General features: G+C 40.8%; 3 protein-coding genes and 1 long non-coding RNA gene across 6 annotated transcripts in view; 3 read left to right on the forward strand and 1 right to left on the reverse strand.

Annotated features, from left to right (window-relative positions):
* The first annotated feature begins 201 nt into the window (after positions 1–201).
* Positions 202–2,790, forward strand: LOC135337000 (uncharacterized). Of its 2 annotated transcripts, XM_064532896.1 has the most exons (7): positions 202–896; positions 950–1,231; positions 1,311–1,616; positions 1,662–2,097; positions 2,159–2,239; positions 2,316–2,417; positions 2,477–2,790. In XM_064532896.1, exons 2-4 carry the CDS (start codon positions 1,156–1,158, stop codon positions 1,817–1,819), a joined length of 540 nt encoding a protein of 179 aa, XP_064388966.1. In that variant the 5' UTR covers positions 202–896; positions 950–1,155; the 3' UTR covers positions 1,820–2,097; positions 2,159–2,239; positions 2,316–2,417; positions 2,477–2,790. The 2 variants fall into 2 exon arrangements, with proteins under 2 accessions (XP_064388966.1, XP_064388972.1); XM_064532902.1 differs by lacking the exon at positions 202–896 and having other exon boundaries at positions 913–1,231.
* Positions 2,791–5,016: 2,226 nt separating this feature from the next.
* Positions 5,017–8,218, forward strand: LOC135335875 (uncharacterized). Of its 2 annotated transcripts, none has more exons than XM_064531508.1 (9): positions 5,017–5,950; positions 6,050–6,120; positions 6,176–6,469; positions 6,520–6,795; positions 6,852–7,157; positions 7,211–7,513; positions 7,595–7,657; positions 7,730–7,831; positions 7,892–8,218. In XM_064531508.1, the coding sequence occupies exons 2-9, from the start codon at positions 6,054–6,056 to the stop codon at positions 8,107–8,109; spliced, it is 1,629 nt and encodes a 542-aa protein (XP_064387578.1). In that variant the 5' UTR covers positions 5,017–5,950; positions 6,050–6,053; the 3' UTR covers positions 8,110–8,218. The 2 variants fall into 2 exon arrangements, with proteins under 2 accessions (XP_064387578.1, XP_064387587.1); XM_064531517.1 differs by having other exon boundaries at positions 5,017–5,870.
* A 62-nt stretch (positions 8,219–8,280) lies between these two features.
* LOC135337572 (uncharacterized) lies at positions 8,281–9,847 on the reverse strand. Its single transcript, XR_010395185.1, has 3 exons — positions 9,197–9,847; positions 8,497–8,594; positions 8,281–8,436 (listed from the first exon to the last, which is right to left on the reverse strand). It is a non-coding gene; the product is annotated as an uncharacterized LOC135337572 (long non-coding RNA).
* A 1,126-nt stretch (positions 9,848–10,973) lies between these two features.
* Positions 10,974–26,751, forward strand: part of LOC135334276 (mucin-like protein) — a 43,340-nt gene continuing 27,562 nt past the window's right edge. The window contains exons 1-6 of the mRNA XM_064529406.1: positions 10,974–11,383; positions 13,291–14,082; positions 19,532–19,673; positions 20,279–20,496; positions 20,645–20,959; positions 21,123–21,803. Of these exons, the coding sequence (XP_064385476.1) occupies positions 11,020–11,383; positions 13,291–14,082; positions 19,532–19,673; positions 20,279–20,496; positions 20,645–20,959; positions 21,123–21,803 (2,512 nt within the window). The 5' untranslated portion in view covers positions 10,974–11,019. The remainder of the gene's footprint in view (positions 11,384–13,290; positions 14,083–19,531; positions 19,674–20,278; positions 20,497–20,644; positions 20,960–21,122; positions 21,804–26,751) is intronic.

Here is a 26,751-nt window from a genome sequence, read left to right on the forward strand (position 1 = left end):
TAGACTTGAACTTTTGGCATCGATCGTTTTACAACATTCATGGTTGATCATTACCCACTCTTTGATCATTACCCACTCTTTGAGTTTTGCATGCAGCAACATTTGTGTGTGTAATGCAAAAATGTTCATCATGTGTATAAATTAATTATGCCTCGGTGCGCATGCGCAAGCGAGGTATACGGTAGTGTGTTTGTGTGTCTGTACTGTATGTGTGTGTGTGTCTGTGTGTGTAGACTGCTACAGCTGCTCAAGGATGAATCAAGTGCAAGTAAGAGTTTCTATAGGCTTCTAGTCATGTTTTCTTGGATTTTAATTCGTGGATTTGCAAAATAATGCTTTGTTCTCGAGTTATGCCTAGTTTTGCTTACTTGGAATGCCATTGCAGCCTTTTCAGAAGAGCACGTAGCCAAACTTGTTTACCGAGTGTTACTACTCTACTTAGTAGTTAGCTCTGCACTAGAACGCTAGCTATTGGTAGCTGCAAGAGTGAGAAGAGAGCTGCAAGGCTCTGCTGATGGCAGCCATTAATTTTAGACTTGAACTTTTGGCATCGATCGTTTTTAACAACAATCATAGTCGATCATTACCCACTCTTTGAGTTTGCAAAAAAAAAATAAGCTATTAGTAGCTTTATGTTATGTAGCTTTGGCATCTCCACCGAGGCATCAGCACCTAGCTGCGGTGCTTTCGGCATTTCAATGATGGGCTATAGGTTTCAAAAGTAAAGTGCAAAGTGATAGATCTACCACGGAGATAATGATTGATCTATGAACCTATATAGTCTCAAAGTCCAGCCTCTTTCAGTCTTTGCAAGAATACGAAGATTTAGGAGGGCGTGGCCAGACTACTATGAACCCCCCTTGTAAAAAATCTTCCTACGCCTCTGCTATATAAGTGTAACTATATACAACTACCCCTTCTATATAATTATATACAGGTCCTCTTTCAGCTGTCTCCAACCTCCGTGCTCATTCATCAAGCACAACTATCACAATCACCTGGGATGCCCCCTTCTCTCTAGACCTCACCACAGCTGAACCAGACATACAGTATTGTGTGGATGTGTACGATAGTGCCACTGGTGTTCTACTACACTCTGAGTGTGGTATTATTGAGGAACGCTACACCTATTCCCCTAGCAACCCCTGCTCGTATATGTTCACAGTAACACCTAGGAGCAATTTAGATGGAGCTCTCAATGGGACCACTTTGTTCAGATGTATACAAGATGGTAAGAATGTGACTTTGTACTAAATTGAGTAAGTTTGAGTTGGCTAATTGATTTCTCAACCACATGCACTCAAATACAGCACAGTCTCAGAACTTCACAATTCAGCCAGTATCAGTGATACAAGCTAAAGGCCTGAAGGCAGTGTTTGAGTGTTTGTACCCTGGTGCCCTGAGTCACAGATGGGGGATCAATGGAACGTACCCAGCTGATGATGCGTTTCCACCTGATGTAACTCGTACCCTACCGTCTGGTGATACTCCAGCAAGACTGGCCATTCCATCAACAGACCAGTACAACAACACTGTGGTGCAGTGTAGGGCTGTGCTTGATGCGGGAGGAGATGCGCAGTTTGTGCAAACATGTGATGCTTTGTTGTTAGTACAAGGTATCCTGCTATCATTATTATGAGCTTTACATTATAACACTTCAGGTCCACTGGGCTCTGTTACTGGACTGAGACTGGACATGGTGACCTCTACTTCAGTGACTCTCATCTGGGATGCTCCCTTCTCCCTAGACCTCACCACAGCTGAGCCAGACATACAATATTGTGTGGATATGCACAGTGTCCCTATAGAGGACAATTGATGGAGTCAACATGTGACATCATCGACACTAACTACACTTTCTCTACCAGTGATCAAGACCAGTTAGTATTTACAGTGACACCAAGAAGTAATGTGGAGGGTAGTCTCAATGGAACCTCCACACTGTAAAAAAAAAAGTGCGGTGAGCACACTAAAACCGTCGCATATAGCACACTTTTTCAAAAAAGCGTGCTATATGCGACGGTTTTAGTGTGTCCACCGCACTTTTTTTCAATCATTTTTTACAGTGCAGTGAACTAGTCGGACCTCCTTCGCAAGGTAAATGGTCTGTGTACCAAGCATTATCTATTATAGTTATGTAGTACCACTCTCTTCACAGCTAACGACACAATTACTGACATCTCACCATCGTCATCTCTTCCTGAGTCTATTCAACAACCCTCTATTTATACAATAGCAGGTGAGTAATAAAATATGCTAAGCAGGCTTAACTGTCGTATGATTGGCTGTTTATACCCTATAATTATGTTATACAGTGTCTTCAGGTGTGACTGCTGTGGTAGTTCTACTCCTACTCTTATTCATCGCCATTTTAACAGCTGTTGTCATAGTGAAACGAAAACAAAGGAACCACAAAGGTAAATGTTGACAATTTTATTTATTGTTTTTATTAATTTAGGTGATGTTGTTGTATCAGATGGAAGAGTGGATTTATCATCAACATTGCCAGGAATTGAGCAGCCTAACGAAGCTTATGCTCCAGTGCTCAATAAGAACATTGCTTATGAGCAGACACAGATACCAAGACACAATGAACACACCACCACCATTGTCACCACGGTAGTAGCAATGGATAATATTGAGCCTAGTCATGAGTACGAAGAAGTATTACCTCAGGGACATTTTTAGAACGATTGAACATCACTTCACATCAATGTGGCAACATAAACTACACCTCGCCCTCGAATCATAGTATAACTAAGGTCAAATTATGCTAATTTAGTATCTCAATTATGCTAGTTGCTAGAAGTCTCCCTATTATTCCAAAAATTATGCTAGCATAATTTGCCAAGCCCTATAGTGGGGGCTTCAATCCATAATCACTCTGTTGTCTACGACCTCAGTATCTCTCCTCCACCTCTGAGCTCTCAATGACAAACAGTTTAGCGATATCTTTAGCTTAAGTCGTAGCTTGATTGGGTAGTCATCGTCCTTACACAACTCCTTGCGGCCATTGCCATAGAATACAGAGAACTTGATCGGACATATCATTCTCAACGACAAAAGGAAAGAGGAATTAATGTTTAGGTGCATGGGAAGAAGCCAATAGATGAGCTAAATGTATTACTATCTGATTATCAGACGTGGTGGAGGCCAACTGCATGGCCACTGCATGCATGTACCGTTGGTTATGCCTCTACATACAAGAGTGTATACCAGTAGGTATCATAAATGCTGCCAGCTAAAAAAAATTTGCCCATGCATGCAACTATATGTACGATAGCTAACGTGGTGATATGAAAATGGTATTCACAGATATAATTATGTCTATCCAGAAGTACATTAATTGTCTATCTGTTAGCTAGCTGTACATGCAATTGTTGCATGTCAGTATCTACAAAATTGCCTCGAAGTCTGACCTTATAAACACATGTCAACCAGAGGAGGGAGGACACGATTAACCTTAGGCCACTCCAAGTGATACTCTGGTTTCTGGTCCACCGCCCGCATCAGATTTTATTCTTGGATTTCTATCTCATTATTGGATTTCTATCCCATTATTTCTACTACGCATGCGCATAATGGTTCATGCGGTACAAAATAGTGTGATAATGATATTCATTTGCAAAATAATGAGTTCATAAGGTGAAATTGATAATGACATAATGAGAAAAGCCGCCCGCCCGCATGCAATTAGAAAAACTTCAGGACCAGAAACCAGAGTGTCACTTGGAGTGGCCTTAGCTATAATTAGCTAACTCTGAACTAAACAATTCCATGTTGCAGCTTTATCACAGAGACAGGAGTGCCTAGCCTGGGGTGCTTCTCACAGGGATCTTGGAGACAGGAGTGCCTGGGGTGCTCCTCATAGGGATCCTGTCTCCAGGATCAAGAGTGCTTCTCACAGAGACAAGATCAGAGTGCCTGGGATGCTTCTCACAGGGATTTTAGAGATAGGAGTACTTGAGGTGCTTCTTATAGGGGTCCTATTTATAATTACCTTCAGGTCCTGACAACTTGGCCATAGGGGTACCTCCAGTAGGAGAAAAGGCTTACTTTGCTCTAGCTCTTGTGTCCAATATGTAGAGGTTATAAAGAAAGAAAAGATGAATCGTTCAAAGAATGTCATTAAAAGGTCGCGAAATTAGCTAATTAGAGCTAAGGTTAATCGTGTCCTCCCTCCTCTGATCTCTACCCAAATTCTGGTAGAGACAGAAGCTGTAGCCCAGAGTCACCAGTCCCTTTTCTCCCGGGGGGCCCGTCCAATCAGAGAAAAGGGAGTGGCTTGCGAGTCTAGCTAGCTAGCCTGGCTTGCCCCCCCCCCCCCATTTCCTCTCATGTAGAGCTAGAGTTTAAAGGTCACCAACTACCTACTAAAGCTAAATAGGTAAGCCGGCCAACTACTAGCCTCGAGACCAGGCCGATTACAATACGGCCTGGTCTCTAGGCCCTGGCAAATTATGCCGGTATAATTTGGGGCATAATAGGTTAGATCATTATACTGGCATAATTGGAGCATAATAGGCTTAAAATTGTGAATTTGGTCAGCTTGGTGCAAATGCAACGGTCCTCTGCTGTTGCTGAACGTAATTTTTCTCTTTTAAATGCTTCTTTACATCTAGAAGATTATGTTGAATTTTCAGTTATGTTATAAATGTGCAATACAAGAGATAATTTTTTTTACTACTACTGCTGAAAAAAGGACGTCAATGTGGGGCATAATGGGTTCTTTCCACAAGCATAATAGGCTGAATTTGGGGTAGTGCTCAAAAGCATAATAGGCAGAAAAAAGAGCATAATTTGCCAGGGCCTATACTGGTCTCTATCAGAGGAGGTACGACAGGCGCGGTGCACCTCAAGTAATTAGCCTTTGATTGAGCAATAATTATCCGCCCACTCCCCGCCCACGTCGAATGTTTTTGCTGTGAGTAATCAGAGGCTAATTACTTTAGCTGCACCGCGCCTGTCGTACCTCCTCTGGGTCTCTATTGCATAGTTAATTAATCATAGGCGTGGTCCATACACGCCCATGTACTATCTAGCTAGCTAGCTGTGGCCCTCTATGGTGTTGTCGAGAAGGCTTGCACACTAGTCTGAAACCAGAAGAGGCTCTCATCTACCTCTATGATGGTTGGATGGTCGTGCTGTTTTGAACTTGGTTTCTATACAAATGAGAGCTTTTTCTGGCTTCAGACTAGTGTGCAAGCTTTCTTGACAACACCATAGAGGGCCACAGCCTTCTCGACAACGCAATAGAGAGCATAAGCCACAGCTTCACAGGAGACAAGTATTTGTTTAAAATTAATACAGAAAGAAACTAGTAAACAAACTAGTTTACGGTATAATTTTACAAAGGTTTACTATAAAGTATACGAGTTACCCAGATTCTGGGTAACTCAGTTTGCGCATGTGCACTATCACCCATGCAATAGAGACCAGGCCGTATTTTAATCGGCGTGGTCTCGAGGCTAGCCAACTACCTACTTCGAAAGCTAAGGCCACTCCAAATGAGACTGTAGTTTCCCGTCCAACTCGCGCTTCCTGCTTTAGCTACCTCATTGATAGTCATTATGGCCATTATTTCTCTAATTATCAATGAAATATTGAAATTACTTTTTTCTTGTTCTTTGTTGCCTCTAAGCACATGGTTGGCTGAATTTTTGTGGCTAATTAATTAAATTCATTGATGACGGAACAATAATATTTATAATTATGTGTAATGAATAATGATTTATAATTTACTGGAGTCTCTGACGGGAAACTACAGTCTCATTTGGAGTGGCCTAAATAGCTAAGCCAACTACCTACTTCAAAAACTAAATAGCTAAGATAAATAATTTATTGAACTACCTACTTCGAAAGCTAAGTAGGTAAGCCAACTACCTACTTAGAACGTCAACTGCAAGTAGCTCTCAGGGCCACCGTAGATCTGTAAGCACTTATTAGGAAGGTGCGTGTATAAACAATTCAAGTGATATAGCACAACTAGCATGCATGATTCAACATAATTTTAATTATCATGGTTAACGATCTTTATTGTGCCACAAAGGCGCATGCCTATAGCTATTGAGATGGAACTGAGATGGCTCTTTCTATCAACAGCTCTTGTATCTATAGAAGGTTGGTTTGTGTTGAGTCAGTGGGTTGTGTTTCTGTCTATGCTATATGTTTGCAGCTCAGTTCGCAGTACAACCAATGTCAGTGGTACAGGCCCAGGGGATAGATGCAGTGTTTGAGTGTCGGTATCCTGGAGCACAAAGTTACAATTGGGGGCTCAATGGAGACTTTCCTACACACAATAACCTCCCACCTGATGTAACTATTATCCTACCATCTGGTGATATCCCAACAAAACTAATCATAGCCACAGGGCAGCATAATAACACTGTGGTGCAGTGTGAGGCAGTGGTTAGAGACGGACGAGTGTTCATACCTGAATTATCAGTAAATGCTACCTTGCAAGTACAAGGTAGTCACAACCAACATTAAATAGCTTGTTTTGTACCCTGTTCCTCTCAGGTCCTCTTTCAGCTGTCTCCAACCTCCGTGCTCAGTCATCAAGCACCAACATCACAATCACCTGGGATGCTCCCTTCTCTCTTAACCTCACCACAGCTGAACCAGACATACAGTATTGTGTGGATGTGTACGATAGTGTCACTGGTGTTCTACTACACTCTGAGTGTGGTATTATTGAGGAACGCTACACCTATTCCCCTAGCAACCCCTGCTCGACGTACGCATTGTTTGTGACACCTAGGAGTAATCTTGACGGAGCTCTCAATGGAAGCATTGGTAAGTAGACTTATTGAAATGTGTGAGTGGCTCAATGAAATCACAATCTAACACAGCACGGTTTCAGGAATTCACAGTGCGGCCAGTATCAGTGATACAAGCTGAAGGCCTGAAGGCAGTGTTTGAGTGTTTGTACCCTGGTGCCCTAGGTCACAGTTGGGGGATCAATGGAATGTACCCAGCTGATGATGCGTTTCCACCTGATTTAACTCGTACCCTACCTTCTGGTGATACCCCGGCAACACTGGCCATCCCAGCGACAGGCCAGTACAACAACACTGTGGTGCAGTGTAGGGCTGTGCTTGATGTGGGAGGAGATGCGCAGTTTGTGCAAACATGTGATGCTCTGTTGTTAGTACAAGGTATCCGATTAATATAGCTATCATTATAATAGCTTTACATTATAACATTTCAGGTCCATTGGGTTCTGTTACTGGACTGAGACTGGACATGGTGACCTCTACTTCAGTGACTCTCACCTGGGATGCCCCCTTCTCTCTAGACCTCACCACAGCTGAGCCAGACATACAGCATTGTGTGGATGTGCACAGTGTCCCTAGAGGACAACTGGTGGAGTCAACATGTGACATCATCGACACTAACTACACTTTCTCTATCAGTGATCAAGGCCAGTTAGTGTTTACAGTGACACCAAGAAGTAATGTGGAGGGTAGTCTCAATGGAACCTCCAGTGAACTAGTCGGACCTCCTTTGCAAGGTAATTAAATTGGTTTGTGTACCAAGCAGGATAGCCACATAATACTATCTAGTCAATCTCTCCCACCCCCTCTCCTCACAGCTAACGGAACAATCACTGGCGGCCCTGCTATTGAGTCTGCTCAACAACAGTTTAAAATAGCAGGTGAGTAATAAAATACGTTAAACAAGCTTAATTTAGTATGCTTTGTGTATAATTATTGTCTTTCCCATGCAGTGTCTTCAGGTGTGACTGCTGTGGTAGTTTTACTCCTACTCTTAGTCATTGCCATTTTAACAGCTGTTGTCATAGTGAAACGAAAACAAAGGAACCACAAAGGTAAACTGTTGACAAATTTGTTTCTATTTCTTTTTAATTTAGATGATGTTGTTGTATCAGATGGAAGAGTGGATTTGTCATCAACATTGCCAAAAATTGAGCAGCCTAACGAAGCTTATGCTCCAGTGCTCAATAAGAACATTGCCTATGAGCAGACACGGATACCAAGACACAATGAACACACCACCACCATCGTCACCACGGTAGTAGCAATGGAGGATGAGAACACTGAGCCAAGTCATGAGTACGAAGAAGTATTACCTCAGGAACACGATTGAGCGTCACCTCACATTATTACATAATGTAGTTGTTCCAAATACACGTAAAATAAATTGTGGTTACATTAGTGTTGTTATTTTTCCGAAAAGTTCGATAATTTGAACCATGACAACCATGCCTCGTTCACACACTCAGTATTCAAAGTGATTGGGCCTGAAAGCAATCGTTGATTTAAGCAAACCATTCTCAATAGAGCTATATGAAATAGCTACAAAGTGCACCCTTTATCACAAATAATTATTACACAACAACTGTACTCTAAGTGCTAAGTGTCTGTTTGTGAACTATTCAGTGCATCTTTAACCTCTCCTCTCCAGCGACCAAACCTGTGCACACAATCATTATACAGTGATAAACTTTCCACTATACAAGCTCGGGTTTCACACCTTGATCTAATCCTCTTTTCCTCCTTTTCTTCCTCCTCGGTAAATTTGGTGCAGAATGTCTCCAGTTCGTGCACAGTGAACTTGATCCACTGTGAAGCCTGGATGAAAGGGTGTGCATACAATGGCGTAACTTAAGACATTTAGGGGGGATCTGAGGTAATTGGTAAGGCACGCTGACTCTTATAATTATGGGGGGGAGCTTCAGCCTCAAAATCATGTTGTTTTCTACGTGCATGAGCTTCAAACAACAAATACGCAATAATTACAGAGCAATTCTTGGTTGCTGGCCTCACAGTTGAATGCAAAGTTGATTACAGAGTCATTGTATTAATTGATAGTGCATGTTTTTTCTAAAGTATTGAACCAATGAGAGCCTATAATTATACGTAATAAGAATGAGACTGATGAATGCAGCTAGCAATGTACCAGTCAGAGAACAACATTGCATATGCAGAGCATCACTAATGCAGCAGGCAGGAATAGACATAATAATTGAGGAGCGTTACTTTTAAAAAGCTGGTGGGGGCAGCTACTTAAATTGAGATCACTGAACACACACTGTTACAGTAACTAGCACTGGCTAGTTGCATTGATATAATCACAGTTGAGTGTTACATTCTACAATCTTTGGTAGCAAATGACTTTCTCACTATACGAATGTGAGTTGATATAAGAGGCACTCAAAGTGAAACTCCTGCACCTCTGCTGACAGAATCTCCTCCACCTCTGAGGTTTCAATGCACTGTAAAAACAAAACTATAGTGACAATTTCAGTCTTTTACACTGGTGAAGTAGAAAAATGGTGAAGCTCACCACTCAAATTGGTGACCTTCACCGGGGTGTTTTTACAGTGTGACAAACAGTTTAGCAATATCTTCAGAGGGTCCTAACTTGAGTCGTAGCTTGAGTGGGTAGTCATCGTCCTTACACAACTCTTTGCGGCCATTGTCATATATAGAACACAGAGAGAGAGAACTCGGACACATCATTCTCAACCTGGACAAGAGGAGAGAGGAATTTTAGGGGATATACACAAGATAATAGACAGGCTATATATATATATAAAATATAGAGCTCTGCATGCAGGTATTAGCTAGGCCGCCAGAGATCAAAAGAGAAGCAGTACATGCAAGTGATCAAGACCAGTGGGTGTTTACAGTGACACCAATAAGTAATGTGGAGAGTAGTCTTAATGGAACCTCCAGCAGTGACACCAATAGTGAAAGTCGGACTTCTTTTGAAGTGCTTAATTCCAACTATGTTGCTATAGCCTTTCTACACAATGGTTATCATACAGTAATGGATGTATTGCTATCAACATGTTGTTAGCTTTCTACATGTGTAAACATGAAAGGTGGCTTACTTAGCCACACACACCTCCGCACATGCACGCTCACACTGCCTATAATTATATAATGATGCCCCTGAGTATAAATACATATTAATCTTAATGGGGACAAACATAACAGAGACAGATTTATTGTTACACTAGCTATAATAGTTCTGGTAAGTTCTTATGCAGTTTGCAATACTGATCTGTTACAGGAACATGGGGGGGGGCGGGTAATAATGGTTTGACCCTTATACAAAGGTGACCTTAGGGACTAGGATATGGCCTGTTGTTGCATATAGGTACTAGTGGAAAGTACAGGGAATTTGAGTATCAAAGTGGCGTTCTGTGAAGTGACGAGTTAGCTAGATATAAATTATTTTGATATAGATAAAGTATAGATATAGGTCTAGGTTAATGATAGTGGGCAGCGCATTCCAAAGCCTAGTATAATACGGTTGAAATAGAAGTGACGGCTGGTATTGTAGTGCATGAGAGACATTGTGCAAGCTTGTTGGAAGTTATCAAACGAGTTTTTCTGCTTGAAGTATTCTTGGTGGCAAACTGGCTTATGTCAAAATTGTCAGCTAGCTGTTGTATGCATTTCACAAAGAACATAATGTCTGAGCCAGTGCATTAAGGGTCCGCGCTAATAATAAAACGCATTTAAAAAACTCATAAAATAATTTTTTGCTTTTTCTAGTACTTTTGAGAGTATGCTAAGCTAGCCTCGATTTCAAGGCCGATTAAAATACGTATTTTAATCGGCCTGGAATCGAGGCTAATGTTAAGCAAGCTAGCCCTTTTTTCATCTGTATATCTGACTCCAAACTTTCCATTTCATCTTTTGACAAATATTGTGTTAATGAATTTTCTGCAACAGATTTTTCTCTGAAAACGCTAAAATTACCTACACACAGCATGTTATATCATCGTATTATAGTGATTTTAACAGACTGAAATGTATGCCATTTCTAAAAGATATACTATTAAAAATGTTTTGTGTTAACATTTATATGCTTTTACTGTGTACCCGTATAATAGACTATATATAGTTTACTCCCTCAAGAATGCTGCAAGATCCCCCTATGGGGGGGTTGCTTTTTTCTCATCAATATATCAATTACCACATTCCATTTACAAATCATTTCTGCATAATAGCTATAGAGCATCCCAGGATTATATCTCTTGCAATGAAGCTGTTTATAGCTGTGGCTCTGTTGGTTATTGGACTTTTTCCCAGTCCAGGCTCAGGACAAACCAGTGAGACTCCAATTGAGATAACAACTAAAGCACCAACTCAGGAATCAACTGATGCAACAACTCAGGAACCAACTGAGGCCACAACTGATGCAACAACTCAGGAACCAACTGAGGCCACAACTGATGCAACAACTCAGGAACCAACTGAGGCCACAACTGATGCAACAACTCAGGAACCAACTGAGGCCACAACTGATGCAACAACTCAGGAACCAACTGAGGCCACAACTGATGCAACAACTCGGGAACCAACTGAGGCCACAACTGATACAACAACTCAGGAACCAACTGATGGTAAGTGTATGAGAATGCATGGTATTAATTCATTTTTGGATCCCCATCCTAGCTCACAATTGCAAGTTACTTTTGTATTATTTATAATTATGCTCATCTAAAAGCAGCACTATATAATTATATTCTTAGCTATTTAGTGTTTGTATACATTGACTATAATTGTAATTAAACTGCATGCATATGTGCATGCATGGAAATTACTGTTCACTTCTGATCTAACTATGTTGCCTTTTGACCTCTGAGATCAAAGGAATAACAGTGCCAGTATATGGCATGTTGCACCGGGGTAAAGTGACCTTTTTGAGACCATGCTAAGTCTGCTTAGGAAGCAAAATTCAAAAACAAAATGGTTTTTTCTTGTGAAAAAAACTGACCAAAGCATTATTTGGGATATTAAGATGGAGAATAGTGCATCAGACAGAGCTGCTTGGACTATCTTATCAAAGTGTTGCTGAGAATCTTCAAGTTGATCCATCAACTGTTTGCAGAATAGTGCATTGTTGACATGCTGACTAAGATCTACAACTTTATGTATTGCAAAGATTCTGCAAAACCCTGTACTATACACAATAATATTATTGTAAATCCAGCCACCAAAAACAGAACAAAAACTACCAAATTACCTATTTTTTCACATCTATATGCAGCAAGTGGTTTTTATACTGGTTTCTATGTCAAAAAATGGTTATCAAGGCAACAAATTAGTTATTACATGGTAATTCGTGCACAAGCAGTTCATTGGCCCTTGTAGTAGATAATGATCCACAATCTACTACCGGGCCAATAAACAGCTTGTGGCACTCATACCGTAGAAACTGGATTATTAGCGCTTACTCGACTATAAGCGTATCTTTATTTTAAGAGCATGCTCAACTGCAGGCTTTTTATACTCAAATTGAAGTACTTTTCCAATTATGAACTAGTTAGCTTGTACAGTGCATGGATAGCTATGTAGCTGGTGATATCCATCTGGAAGGACTCTCTGGGCATGCTGTTACCTTGTCTGATCATGCTGAGAGAATGTGAGACATGGAAATGAACTGTAAAATGAACTGTAACAAAATAGATCCAGTTAGGGTTGCCTGCTTTCCTTGCTTGCTCACTTTCTAGCCAGCTTGCTAGTCAGCACTCATCACAGAGACATCCGGTTGCTGGGTGGCTATAAATGACTGCATTATAGGCGCATTCTCAAATATAAGCGTATAGAGCTCTGCTATTTACCCCAAAAGCGCATGCGCTAATAATCCAGTTTTTACGGTAGCCATGTAATAACTATAATTATTACATACATTAGGCTGTAAAACCTGTATGTGATTAGTTAATGCAATAACTGATTTGTTGCGTGGGAGAAGCATAGTAACCGATGATGATGTCATTAGTAAATATAGACCAAATATGCAGTGCTAATAATAGCTTACTAATAGTGAAATCACTCTGCAGTTATACTTGATACCACAAACAGGTTAGTTGTACGAACAATATAAAAGAGATCATTCCATGATGCAACTTTCATCCAAGCTTTCTGGCTCTCCGCAAATGATTACCGTATAGCAGTGAAATTCAAAATTACCACCATAATTATAATGTTTTATGTACATAGTATCACAAAAATAATAATTTTTTTCTAGCGCTGTAACTACATCAACTACGGTAGCTACGTACATGTAACTATAGCTGCTAGTATTAATAACTTTTTTGGATGCCACGTGCAGAATGCTAGAGTCGAAGTTCACTACTAAATGAGAGTGGCTATACTAAATGTTTTATTTTGCTAGCAAACGAAACTACTATTTGAGAGCGGCCTCTGATCGAGCATATAATTTATACGGTATATACTGCGTATAGCTATACTGATATACAACTGTCTGGTATTCGCTATTGTGCATGTGCTCCTTCCTTTATTATAGGATCCATTAGAGTGGACATAGTGGAATTCTTGTACATATCAAATGATGTTTTGGTAAGAATCCACTTTAAAAATTTCATGGAGAACATTTATTACTACGAATCGTTTGATACTGATGTGCCGTGCTTTTTGAACCAACTTGTTTTCAGAAACAGGGACACGAATGAAATCTTCCAGGCTGAACACCAGGGTACTTGTTCTTTCTACAACATCAACTCTGGATCCATTCTGATCCACATGACTTCTAGAGATTTTCTCAGGATGGTTGTAAACAAGCTTATTGACACAAACTCTACTAATCAGTCCTTGGAAATGTACACTGCAGATATGCTTGGAACTCCTTTTAACCTTCAAATAGAACCAGATAACGCTATTGAGTGTGACTTGAGATTGGACTTGTACTACAATGAAATGTATAACAAGTTTGATTATTGGATCGATGAGGGAATTCTTTTGATTCATTTCTATGATTTTATTGAGGTTGCCACTGTCAATGCCAGCAAGCTATCACTCTCTCGCAATAACCGTCATCGGTATGCAAACAACACTGTTAACATTACGAGTGGTGAAATACTGAACCAGTCACCTGGCCTAGCAAGATCTGTGGGTATCAAACTGACCTCTAATGATCAAGATCTTCTTGCAAGCAAAAGAATATGCACTGGAGATAATAGGAGTTCTTTCATTCAATACTGTTACCTCGGCATAGAATCAGGATTTGCTGCTGCATATTTTGGACGAGAAGTTTCTCCTAATACCTATTCTGTCAATATTATCCGGAGGACACCCACAGGTGAACAAATTGTATCATAATTAACCTGAGGCCGGGCCGCGGCCAGCGGGTTATACCGTATAGCGGGACATTTTCGCAGGTGCATAATTTTCATTATTTGGCTCCAAAGCCTTCAGAATACCGCCCTATATGTGGAATCGTTGAGACTTGCAGCTGCTGCAGTTGATGCTAGCTGTGCCAATCCGAAAACTATTATATGCCAGAGAATTGTTAAAGTCAGTATCGGCTTTATTAACTTGGATTGGCACCACTTTCGTAGCTTTTTAGCACTTTTCACGTATTTTCTCCTATGTCTAAAATGTTATATCTCTGCAAAAACTAGGTTCATCGCAAATGAGTGACTGACTAGATTCTTTGCCCTGATCCTATTCATGCATCCTATGGGCATAAATTTTGGCATGCAAGTTGAGTAATGAAGACTAGCTGTGATCGATAGTACGATACATAGGTAATATCAAGGGCGTATAAAAGAAGAGAGGGCATGCAACTCCACTATATATATCAGTACACGTAGCTAGCAGAGTTCAAACGTGGGCGGAGGAATGTGTGCATTTGCATGAAGTGCTAAAAATAGAAATTTCTATTTTTAGCATTTCATGCACAGTCATGCACATTCATCCGCCCACGTTTGAACTCTGCTCATATGGGAGTTGCATGCCCTCTCTTCTTTTATACGCCCTTGGTAATATAGCTAAATCTAAGTGTCACGTGCAGCAAACTGACGTCACGAAAACCCAGAATCTCGTCTGATATGCTGACTGTGCAACACAAGATTCTACACAGAGTTTGACCCAGAGGATCTCCGACATGTGTGCAAGAATCACTACAAGTTCAGTGCATTGATGTCATTGCGGTCATGTGATAACGTCCAGGCTAATACAGTTATGTAGCACTTTTATAGTGATTCGTGCATGCACGCATGTCTCGAACCTCCTCTGAGTTTGACCGGTCTGTTGTTCGCCGTGCAACTTAACTTAAGGCTTGCGAGTTTAAGAAGTGAGTGGGTTTTCCAGTACTGTAGCGTATCTGATCACTGTTGTTCAGGTATAATAATTTACCTATGGTTGTCGTGACAGCAACCTTGAGTTTATATGCATGGTTGTTATGTTAACTACCCTGGTTGTTGTGTAAACAACCCTAGTACGTATTACCTCATAACAAATGAGTTTAACATCCTGTGGTTGTCAGCATTATAATTATGGAGTATACGTACCATAGATCTAGTTACCACGTGAACATCATCAGCTTTTGCCTTGCAACTTTGCAAGTGTACATTTTCTGGTGCTATGATTACATCAATATACATGCAGTTGTCACTTAAATAATTATTAGTGAAGTGTCCAGCCTGTTACTGTTAGGTCTGAGCTGTATTACAAGAATAGAATGAGTCATAAAATATCCAAACTGCAAAGTTCCTAGCATCTACAGTACGTCACTACCTTAGCTTGTGTCAGAAAATAGCTAATACGCTCAAAAACTAAAGTAACACCTTCCGATACAGGCTCTTCTTTTTCCTAACTCTACCTCTATTTCTTTCTACCATATTATTTTATCTTATTGAACGATTGTGAAAAAGATAGCCTGCGTAGAAGTAGAGGAGGTTGGAAATCACTTCAACTTTCACCTTTTAATGACATTCCAGGCCAAATTGCTTTACGTTTTTACTGACTCAGCATTATAACACTAAATCTAGTTGCCACGTGAAAATATCAATTTTTGCCTTGCAATTGTACATTTTCAGGCGCTGTATGATTGCATCAACTATACATGCAGTTGCCACTATATAATCTATTAGTGAAGTGTCCAGTGAGAGTAGAAGGGTGGAGGAGGTCCAACAACCGTGCGCTTAGGCATTAATATTTGCTGAATCAGCTTAATAAAACTTTCCTTTTAATAAAACTTGCCTTTACAGACTTTGTTAAGAGTGTTAGACTATTACTAAAACTAGACCAATACAATACGAGACAGAAGACTAAGTCAAAAAGAAAGTACTCTAAAGGCTAGTGTTATGAAATGATTCAGCAAAATTAATGTTAGTTGGACCTCCTTTGGGTAGAAAGCAGAAGAGGTACGACACGCGTGCTTCAATTTAGCAATTAGCCTCTGCAATAATGTTGAGCGTGGGTGGATAATTAGACACCCATGCTCAACGTTATTGCAGAGGCTAATTGCTAAATCGAGGCACGCATGGTCGTACCTCCTCTGGGTAGAAGGGTGAAAATGAGCGTGGGCATGCAGAGCTAGTAGAGATGTTGGACTGCCCACATGTTATAGTTGTGACACATGCACCACATGCACGAGTGCCACATGGGATATTGACTCAGTAGTGACTTAGGCCGAGGGCAAAGGAACTACTGAGCCAATATATATCCAATGTGTGCACGAGTGAAGTATAGCGTAACAACTGATTTGTTACATTCTTTCCGTGTATAGGTCACTCGTTTTTATAGGACACCTAGTTTGTCGGCTGTGACATGAATCAGAAATACGTTTTTTGCTAAAAAAAATGCACCGGATGTCATGAAATACTTGTGCCACAAATAACTCCAACCTTGCGATACTATAAAAGTGATCATTTCAAGTTCATAGGGTAGATGGCCATGGGACTACTATCCAGCGAAAACTAGGATAGGACAAGTCGCTTCCAGTCCGAGCAGTGATCACTTGAAAAAAACTACTGTAGCTTAGTCCGGCAGTAAAGCATCACTTATTAACACATTAAAGTTGTGGATGGTGAACACCTGCACGATAATTATGTCAGACTGACGGGCAGCTATACCCACATTTTTCCTATAATTAATGCCCATGTTGCAGCAGCAACGACGGACTAATGGTGGCTCTCTCCCCAATTGTGGCACCCACTCGAGTGTCAATCATTTACTCCACCTGGGTGAGCATATTAAATTATGTGGCGAGAAAGATATGGGTCATAAATTATGGCTTTATAACTATTATAACGTATAAGTGGCTTAATTTTCGCTTATTTCGTGTGTACACCATATATACATGTAGCCATACACGAAAATTAAGTCCACGAAAATTGTTCTTTATCTGCTATAACGTGCAAAGATTAAAGGCGTGGCTTCCGATAAGCAGTCATTCCATGAACATTGTGCAATAAATTCTTTTAGAAGCCATTTCATGAAATATAGCTAGCTAAGTGCCTCGAAAATTTGCGCTACGGAAAGATAATAATTATGCTTACAGCAGCACATGCATCACCCGGGACATACTATGTCATAGGGCAGCAGTACCGAGTTTAGACTTAGTTTTTATACTAGTGTTGTCTACTGGTCTAGCTGACCTCTCCTTGGATATCTATCGGCGGCCGAGAAGGGTCACCCGCCTCCGCCTACAGCCACAGTACAATTAAGCGCGCATGGATTTGGAAGTTTTATTTGACCGCGCACAGCTTAAATATCTATATGCGCTTCGCGGTAAGCATAATGAATGCGCGCGGTAAGAGACACACAACGCGCGCAGTTAAACAAAGAACCAGCAACACATTTTCAGGTCAGTCTGCACAAGATCAAAGGTCAATGAATCATGTCTGTATTCTAATTAACGCACGTATTACTTTTGTTGAAATGATGCAGGTAAGTTGGATTTGGTCCCACTATGCTATGCTATAGTGATACACTCTTTAAGAGTAGCTCTATAATTATAGGACCAAATCTAACTCCGGACTGCATCGATAGCCAAGAAATATCTTGCGTTAATTAGAATGTAGAACGGAAGTGAGCGTGGTGCATGCCATGTGACTTCCAGTCATGCCCCCTTCCATGGAGCCGTGCATCCGTTATGATCCCATACGCGCTCAGAGGAGGTATGACACCCACGAGTCAAATGAAGTATTTTAGACTCACATTCCTTATTAACTCTAGTTCAAAGTTCAATTGCGTGTTACCTGCCAAACACAAGCACTCACTGTGTTATTTTTAGCTGCCAAGAGTCTGATTCATGCACTGTTTGATCTAGGTTATAGCTATTAGCTTAATCAACCATAAAACGTTTCAGCTTCATATCTAGAATCTTCTGGGGAGGGATGCCTGGAGTTGCTTCATTTGTTGAACTTTGACCTAGATATAATTAGGAATGTGGGGCTTTATTAGTTTAAGACTCGCAAATTTCGTACCTCCTCTGATGCGCGCTCATCCCCGTGTGTGAGAGAATCCATTTTGAACCCCAAATCCTGGCAGAATCAATTTCTTCTTTCTTGAGGTCCTGGTAAGCCATAAAACACAACAATGATACCATAAATTATACATGTATAACAGATGCATACACCAAGTCTGACTCTTAGTTACAGATAGACACTTTATTCTGCAGACTGCTTTTCATAGATACTACTTTTTGTGTTTAAATTCTCTCTTACTATAATTCTCACAGACTACGGACTATGCCTTCGAACAAAGGTTTGCTCCCACTGTTTGGCTAAGATGATAAAGTATGGCAATTCGTTCGTTGTCTCAATTGCAAATGCAAACTTTAATGCAAAATTCATTATAGAAAAAAGCTTATTCCTTCACTCTAATACTCTTTACAGTGGCGTAGCCAGGATTCAGGGGCGGATCCAGGAAAAACAAAAGGGGGGGGCTAGCTAGAAAGGGGCAGCCTCGCCAGAGGTGATTTTTTTGCAAGATTTGACCTTTGAACTTTCATATTAATGAGTAGAATACGTTGACCTCTGCACTTACTTTTAATACTATGGTGATACTGTACTGATCAGATGTACATACGTACGTACAGCTAGCTAGCTAGCTAGGTACGTCCAGCTAGCTACCCTAGATCCTTTATACTCCTAGTAGCTGTTGTCTAGCATCTCTCAAGTGATTTCAAGTGAGTCTACAGATGCATAATTGGTGGCAAAATTGTTGTAGAGTCAGACTACAACACATGGTAGTTTTTTCAAAAGGGGGGGGCTTCAGCCCCTCAAAATCACCCCTGGATCCGCCCCTGGGATTTTGGGAAGGGCAGGGCTCAAATTAGTTGAGATGAATTTCATAGAATCTGTCATCACTTTTCCTCAGCAATAAGCATGCACATCAGATGGCCCTGCCCACATTTCATGACATCATTCTAGGAACTATGCATGCAGTACTGCAGAATAGATTGACAGATCACAGTGATTCAAGCTAAGCTGAAGTTGATGGAGCACAGAAGAGGGGGCTCTAGCCTCGTCAGCCCCCCTATACCTACGGCACTGCTTTAGCGAAATCCTAACATGGCGAGATCGAGGCATTAGCACAGCACAGCTGCAACACTCGTTATATCTTGGTTTCCTGTCTGGTGATCCCACATGTGTTTTTTTTGTTCACATTTACTGTTTATGAGAAAAGTGTTTAGCCTATTCAATCCTAGAGTAGCTCTATACATGTGCCTTTATTAAATAAGACATACGTAGTTCGATGAAATAGCAACCACTATATATACAATCTTTTATGTCCAGATTCTGAGCGAGTGTCTGTGTCCATTCAGCTAGAGTACATTGATGGATTGACTTTGGACCTGGCGCTCAGTCTAGGTCAGCCAATCAGAATTCGATCAATTAATTTTGGCGAGGAGAGGATTATCAGCGAGAGGATTATCAGGTAAGGCACGAGAAAAAATATAGATATAGGATATACCACACCTACGAGGAGGATATGCACCCATATATCTTCTGCTACCGTAGTTACTCCGAGGGGTATGTAACCACGGTAGCGAAGGATACACTGGGTGCATATCCTCCATAGGTGTGGTATATCTGACTTATGTCACGTGATCGCAGCATTACTAAAAGGACCTCCCCCTAGCAACAATTCAGTACACAATGAATAATAGTACTGCAAATAGAGCAAATCTATATCCCTGATTTTACAGCCGCAAAAGAGATTTAGATTAGTGGGCCCATTTAAAGTGTATATCTGGAAAGTGAAAGCACTAAGAGAATGCAGTGATATCATTGTAATTTTGTATTATGAATCACTGAAACAAGAGACATCAATATCGGCCTTGAAACCGTGTCAATGAATTGAATTTTATGAATGGTGATCACCATTGATATTCAAATGACTATTTTGCAGTAAATCAGTAGATCAGTTGTTGACTGGTTGCCTATAGTATACATGAGTATTACACATGCAACACTAATCCCCCTATAAAGTGTGACATGCATGTATAATTAACACCCCCCCCCCCCCACCTTTCCATACAGTGTAACGTGCATAAGCAGAGACACTAACAAACATGTAAACCCCATGCTGGAGATTGACAATGGTGCAGTGTCTATTCCACCTAACTACATCCAGAATGACTGGCCCAGCTCCACCACCTTGAATGCACCCAGGGGGCTAACTGAGTCTGGTTTGCAAGGTTACTACACGTGCAGGACAGAGGGAAACACTTTCCTCAGCCGTCACATTCTGCATTCCAGTAATAATTATAGCACGTACAGAACATTGTACTCATGTATTTACCTACAACATAATATTCAGTAGACAACGTCTGATTAAAGATGCAATGAACTTCTTTTCCTACTTGACTATAATTACTTTACTGTGTTTGCTTTCTCTCTATTCAGATGCTTTCCACCTCTTTTTCTACCAAGGGACCCCTGCTACAGCTGATGTAGGAGAAGACATTGTACTCCGCTTTGCACATGGCGACTTTTCTGATCGTTTTATTGAGGAATTTCGTAGTGATCGGTTAGATGTGCATTGTGCTGATCCATGTGGCAATCCACCTTTTGAGTACCATTTCGAAACAAACACCCCATTTCCGTACCATGCTGAGCTACACATCAACAGGACCCAGTTTAACTATGAGGGAGAGTACTATATCTCATATTATGATGATGATCATCGACTACGGCCAAACTTCATTATCAATGTCATCAGTAAGTTACGTATGACTGTAGCAAATCAAACCATAATGATGATGTGTACCATATTACTAGCGTTTCGCAAGTGAAAAACCTTTGACACTTTGCAATCTGGCAAGGATTGTGATATTGGAATGTACATTGTTAATTGTGCCTCTTGTTTAGCATTTCCCCACAGAACCTGAACTCACTCTCTACCCACCGGTCCTGACTGTGCTCAGTTCTAACTCTCCTGATACAACCGCCTCTCTCACTTGTACCTCTAACAATACAAATGTCCCTGTGCTGTTCTCTGGAGATTACACATCACTGGGTATTATGTCTACATACTTGGATGACACTAACAGCTCTGTGAGATTGGACTTTGAACTGAACAAATACCGTATTGTAATGCTAGATGGGATGGAGTTTATCTGTGAAGCCAGAGATCCAGATGATTTTCAATCCACTGTGTCAACGGCTAGCTCCACCTTTAGGGCAGTGCCAGGTACTTTATTTATTGGTTCCTCAGGGCAATCATTTTTTATTGCTCGGTTATCTCTCTTTGCAATTGAGCCTGACGGTGATCGTAAACAAGTTATGGATAGTGCAATGATCAATACAGCCAGATCGTTTGAATGCCTGTGGTATATCAATCCTACACGAATGGATCTTGAGACCATCGCTGGGACGTTGTTCTGGAAAATTTACCTCCCGAAGTCAAAAAAAGAAATTGAATTCACTTCAGATGTTAGTCGTAAAGATTTTATAGTCACTACACTCGAGAATGGTATCACTCTGAATATTCTGGGAGATTTCTTTGGAAGTGTTTCGTGTATCTATGGCGGTGACAGTGTAAAGATTACCGTTGTCACTGAAGGTAAGTGCATGTGCAACTCTATATACCTTGCTTCGTTAATTTTGTCTATAATTATAGAGTTTGTATATAAAATCAGTCCTAATCATATATAAACTAGCACTAGCTGTGTGCAACACTTGACCCAGCCAGACTCATGAATTATAATTATAGAGTGAGCTTATCTAATAAGCTGAAATGCTCATCCTATCTCTCCCTTCAGCTCTTGTGGAGGGCGTCGACTTCTTTCCTCCCATCTTTCCTGATGATGCTGTGGAATTGTTTGATAGTGATGATGGATGTTCACAGCGGATTTACTCGAGTACTGGTATTCCCTTTGGAGCTTCAGCACACCAATACGTTCATGTGAGTTGAAAATAATGTCTGATTAACTTAATTTGTCCAAACGCACATGCACACATGCTCACGTATACAATGACTATTATAGTTTTGCTGAATGGACGTACTTTTTCCCTGCAGGTCTGCACGAATGGCATGCTGACTGTTGGCACTCCACCTCTCTTACTTGGTACAGCACAAGAACAATTCCCTACATCCGATACCAGAATCAGCCAATCAAATTTGCTCGTTCCATTCTGGAATGACCACGATGGCCGAGACTCTGAGTCTAGCGTAACATACAGAGTGTACGGTGGTGCTACCGGGGATCCAGATTTTATGCATAATGTGAGCTCTTTCATTTCAAAATACATCGATGCTGAACTATTTGAACCTACCTGGATGCTAGTAGCCTCCTGGAGGGGCGTTCCTCCGTATCCTCACACTGCAACAGACAGGGGAAGAGTGAGTGCTGTGTGCATGCATGAGGGTGTATTACTATATGATAGTAGAGGACCTATATAATTATAGCATAAGCTAGAGTTCATTAAGAATTGCTGTGTGTGATAGTAGATGGCCTATAATGGGTGCCCATAACTAGCATCAAGAATTCATCCTTGAATAGCAAAAATGTTTCAAGCCTCAGAATAAGTGAATTAAAGGTTGTGATCAGTTAGTTTTTTGTAAAAGGTGCATGTCCTTTATTAAGAGAAGAATGCCTTCAATTACTAATGGAGTACTAATCAACATTGATTAATTTCTTTTTTTATATTTCAGAATTCGTTTGAAGCCATTATCATAACTGATGGTGTAGTAACGTTTGCTGTGTACACGTATATCTGTGATGATTTGCAATGGGGTCAGTCGCAGGATGGTGACTATTCTACCATCGGCTACAACATCAATCCGGCCTCATTTTTTGGTAGTGATAGCAAAGAATTACCTTCCTTCCACGATCATCGTCTTTCAAACCTTCCCATGAGCGAGATGATTGCATGTTCCAGCCTTGCTAGAGGATCACGTTATCATAACGAGGTTTATTTTGTCGGCCGGTCTAAAGATACCACGCAATTGGCACGTGCAGAATGTACAAGCACTATCAACAATGATACCTTGTATGGTGACATCATTGACAAAACTACACTAAAGGATGGATGCCCTTGCAACTTGGCTCAAGCATCAAGAGACTTCGCTTATAGTTTTATTGATATGTTTGAGTTGACATTGGACCCTGTGTATGCTGGGCAGTTCTGTGTTACTCAGAGATTTCCCCAGAGGAACACCATTCTCTGTTGCTATGGGTAAGAGGGTCACATGCCGGGGTACTCGTTAGCTACTTCTTTAATTTTCTTTTTATTACAGACAGAACAATGGAGCTCTCAACAATGTTGGTGGTATCAGTGGAGTGGTGGCGTACAGTCCTAGCTTCTTCCCAAGAGATTTTCTTGATAATGATTACAACTTGCGTCACAAATGCAGCATAGGAGGTGAAGCTGACACACTGTACAGGACTAGACGACCTTCAGTGACCTGTGCCACTTATACCCCACCAAGAAGAAGTGAGTGCTAGAAATGTTTACTAGTTTATACAAGTATCCACCTGTTCAGCTAAGTAAAGTGCGGAGTTATCTATTCTATAATCATGTAATTGTCTGCACACACACTCACACACACACACACACACACACACACACACACACACACACACACACACACACACACACACACACACAGCCTTCTGTACGGGTGATCCTCATCTCACCAACCTTGATGGAGCTAAGTTCACATTTAACGGTTGGGGAGAGTACATTCTACTGGAGTTGGAGACTGATGACACCACGTTCTGGGTGCAAGCTCGTATGCAACCAATCACAGATTCTCTGGCTACTGAATTAAGTGGTTTCGCTTTCGCTATGAGCAGGGACACTCCTGTTGAAGTATGCAGTGAGGGGAATTTAATTGATTGAATTGACTTATTATGTGTGAATTCTATTACACAATGGTTTTCCCTCAAACAGATACGCCTGAATGCGTCTAGACAACTTGAGATCCTAATCAGTGGAGAAGATGTAACGGACCAGCTGGTCAACGTCAGCTCTTTTATATCCACTGACCTCTATTCTGTATCTCGAAGCAGTTCCAATTCCATTCTGGCCACGTTCCCGAATGGAATGGGATTAATGGTGAATCTCTCGAGCATGCTCACCTTCACAGTCATCATCCCTGATGCCTTCCGTGGACTAACTAGAGGTACATAACATTCATAGCTGTGTTTTGTGTGAACAGAGTACAGTCATACTAGCTGAGAGCTCTTTCTGTTACAGTGTAGTGGGTAATTTTGTATGGTGGTATTAATGTTAGGTATGCACATTCAATTTGGCGAAAATACAGTAGGTCATTGATTAAGAGTTTATTTTATATGCAGGAATGGTTGGGAACTACAACGGTAATGTCACTGATGATGTCGTATTCCGAAACGGAACTATGGTGCCTATTAGTGAATTCTCCTTTCGGATACTACATCAAGTAGGACTGTCATGTGAGCTATTGACCTATGACCTGAGCATATCCTGACTAAATATTTGCTAACTTATTGTTCACAGGGCAAGTGGATGCTTCAGAGTCTCTCTTCACTTACCCTGAGGGCTTGACTACTGAAGACTTTGCTGTCCTTGACCACGATCCACCCTACCTGGATGAAGTGGTAGCCAATGCGTCAGCAGAAGTGCTTAAAATGTGCGGAGATAATGTCGAGTGTATTTTTGACTCTATAGAAACAGGAGACATCAATATTGGCCTTGAAACCGTGACGATGATTTCCATAATTGATGAAGATGAGAAACAAGCATGTACGTTAAAATTATGTTCCATTGAGTAATCTTAACTACCATATAGCGGGTACACTTTTGTGGAATAACCGTTAGTTGAGCTTTTTTGTTTGCAGCATGCATGCATGCGATATTGGGTATAAATGTTCGCGTATAGCCAAGATTAAGTGTTTTATCCGAGTGAGCTGGTATTAAAACACGTGATTTTGGCGGCTAGGTGCATGGGTTCTAGTGCTGTCACGTGATCTCTAGCTTTGTGTACAACTTGTCATTTGTACAGCTTGACCTGTTAGGCAAGTTTTTACCTGCATGGCTATCCATTTCATTAACTCAATTTATTTGTATAAGTAACTTGAAAACTCAAGTTATAATATTAAGTTAATAATTATGACTACTTTTAGATAAGCTGAAGTTGGCTAGAGATTATGTAATCATAACTAAGAAAAGTTTTTGCAAAATAGCAGCCTTTTTGCAGCATGCATGCGATATAATTCGTGGGTATAAGTGTTCGCGTAGCCGAGATTAAGAGTTTTCTCCGAGTGAAACATTAAAACACGTGATTTTGGCTAGGTGTGCATTCTAAAGGATTTAGTACTGTCACATCATCTCTAGCCTCGTGTAAAGCTTGTCATTTGTGCAGCTTAACCTGTTATATACCTGGCTACATTTCATTCAATGTGTATCGATTTGTTGTATAAGTAGCTTAAAGCATACGTATTAATTTAAAGCATAATTATTATAGATATCTGATTGTCTAGAGATCATGTGCATGATGTATAAGTTATGTACTTAAGTACGCAACTATACTAAGTCTTACTGCTGCTCTGTACACTAACACCTTAATTTACGTACCTGCTTGAGATTAAAGTTAAGTTATGTCAGTATAATTATACAGTCATGTGTAAATTACAGCAACCACTTACTTACTGCTACATTGCAATCGTAACCTTTACCTACAGCCAACTTCCCTCCTCTCATCTACGGCCCTGTGAGCCTCTATGTTATGCTGGGGGAAGAGGCTGTACTGGTGTTCAATGTGACTGATGACAAGGGCAGTATCAACGTTACACTGGTGGATGGACTGCCAGCTGGGGCCACTCTACTGCCTACCCCTAAGGGTGACTATACAATGGAGTTCACCTTCAGGTTGGAACTTAATGCGATTGCCGATATTTCTCTCGTGTTTTTGGCCACTGATGAGCTGGACGCTGGGTCAACTCTGAAAGTGCAGGTTTGTGGCTTGCAGCAACAAGAGTGTTAGACTATAATTATTTTGAGTTATTGCTGCAATGAGGTTCCGTATGTTTTTGCATTTACCCATAGATTGTGATCTGTGCTTGTGAGAATAATGGCAACTGCACGCTGGAGGGAGTGGTAGATCAGAGTGCCAGTACTGTCGTCTCCAACTGTGTATGCCCTCAAGGTATGATGCACCTTGTCAATAGCTATATATACAGGAGCTGCATGTAACATCAACTTGCATGCTTGTCTAAGAAACCAGAGAGATGCTCAAGTATACAGTCAACTGATCTAAACTAGCTCACTAGGCTAGTAGCCAGCCCAACCCAATCATGCAGAGAGAGACTGTGTTGTCATGACAGTATAATTATAGCTAGCTAGCTTGCTCGAATCAAATATTTTTATCTGCTAACTCGAAGGGTGGTTTGTACGAACCTAATGAACTGAACATGGATCCGCCACTGATATTGCAGCAATATATATAGTAGTAGAAGTTACCTACATACATGCATACAATGCACTGCTTCAGGTTGGGAGGGTGACTTCTGTCAGGATGATGTCAACGG

Source organism: Halichondria panicea, chromosome 1, assembly GCF_963675165.1.
Source record: "Halichondria panicea chromosome 1, odHalPani1.1, whole genome shotgun sequence".
NCBI lineage: Eukaryota > Metazoa > Porifera > Demospongiae > Suberitida > Halichondriidae > Halichondria > Halichondria panicea.

Bases quoted from the DNA above. Each gene is read 5' to 3' on its own strand.
- LOC135337000 (XM_064532896.1), top strand. From the start codon at position 1,156: ATGTTCACAGTAACACCTAGGAGCAATTTAGATGGAGCTCTCAATGGG. The intron at 1,232-1,310 runs GTAAGAATGTGA...ACTCAAATACAG, and splicing joins GTTCAGATGTATACAAGATG to CACAGTCTCAGAACTTCACA. The intron at 1,617-1,661 runs GTATCCTGCTAT...ATAACACTTCAG, and splicing joins TGCTTTGTTGTTAGTACAAG to GTCCACTGGGCTCTGTTACT.
- LOC135335875 (XM_064531508.1), top strand. From the start codon at position 6,054: ATGCCTATAGCTATTGAGATGGAACTGAGATGGCTCTTTCTATCAACA. The intron at 6,470-6,519 runs GTAGTCACAACC...TGTTCCTCTCAG, and splicing joins TGCTACCTTGCAAGTACAAG to GTCCTCTTTCAGCTGTCTCC. The intron at 7,658-7,729 runs GTGAGTAATAAA...TTTCCCATGCAG, and splicing joins ACAACAGTTTAAAATAGCAG to TGTCTTCAGGTGTGACTGCT.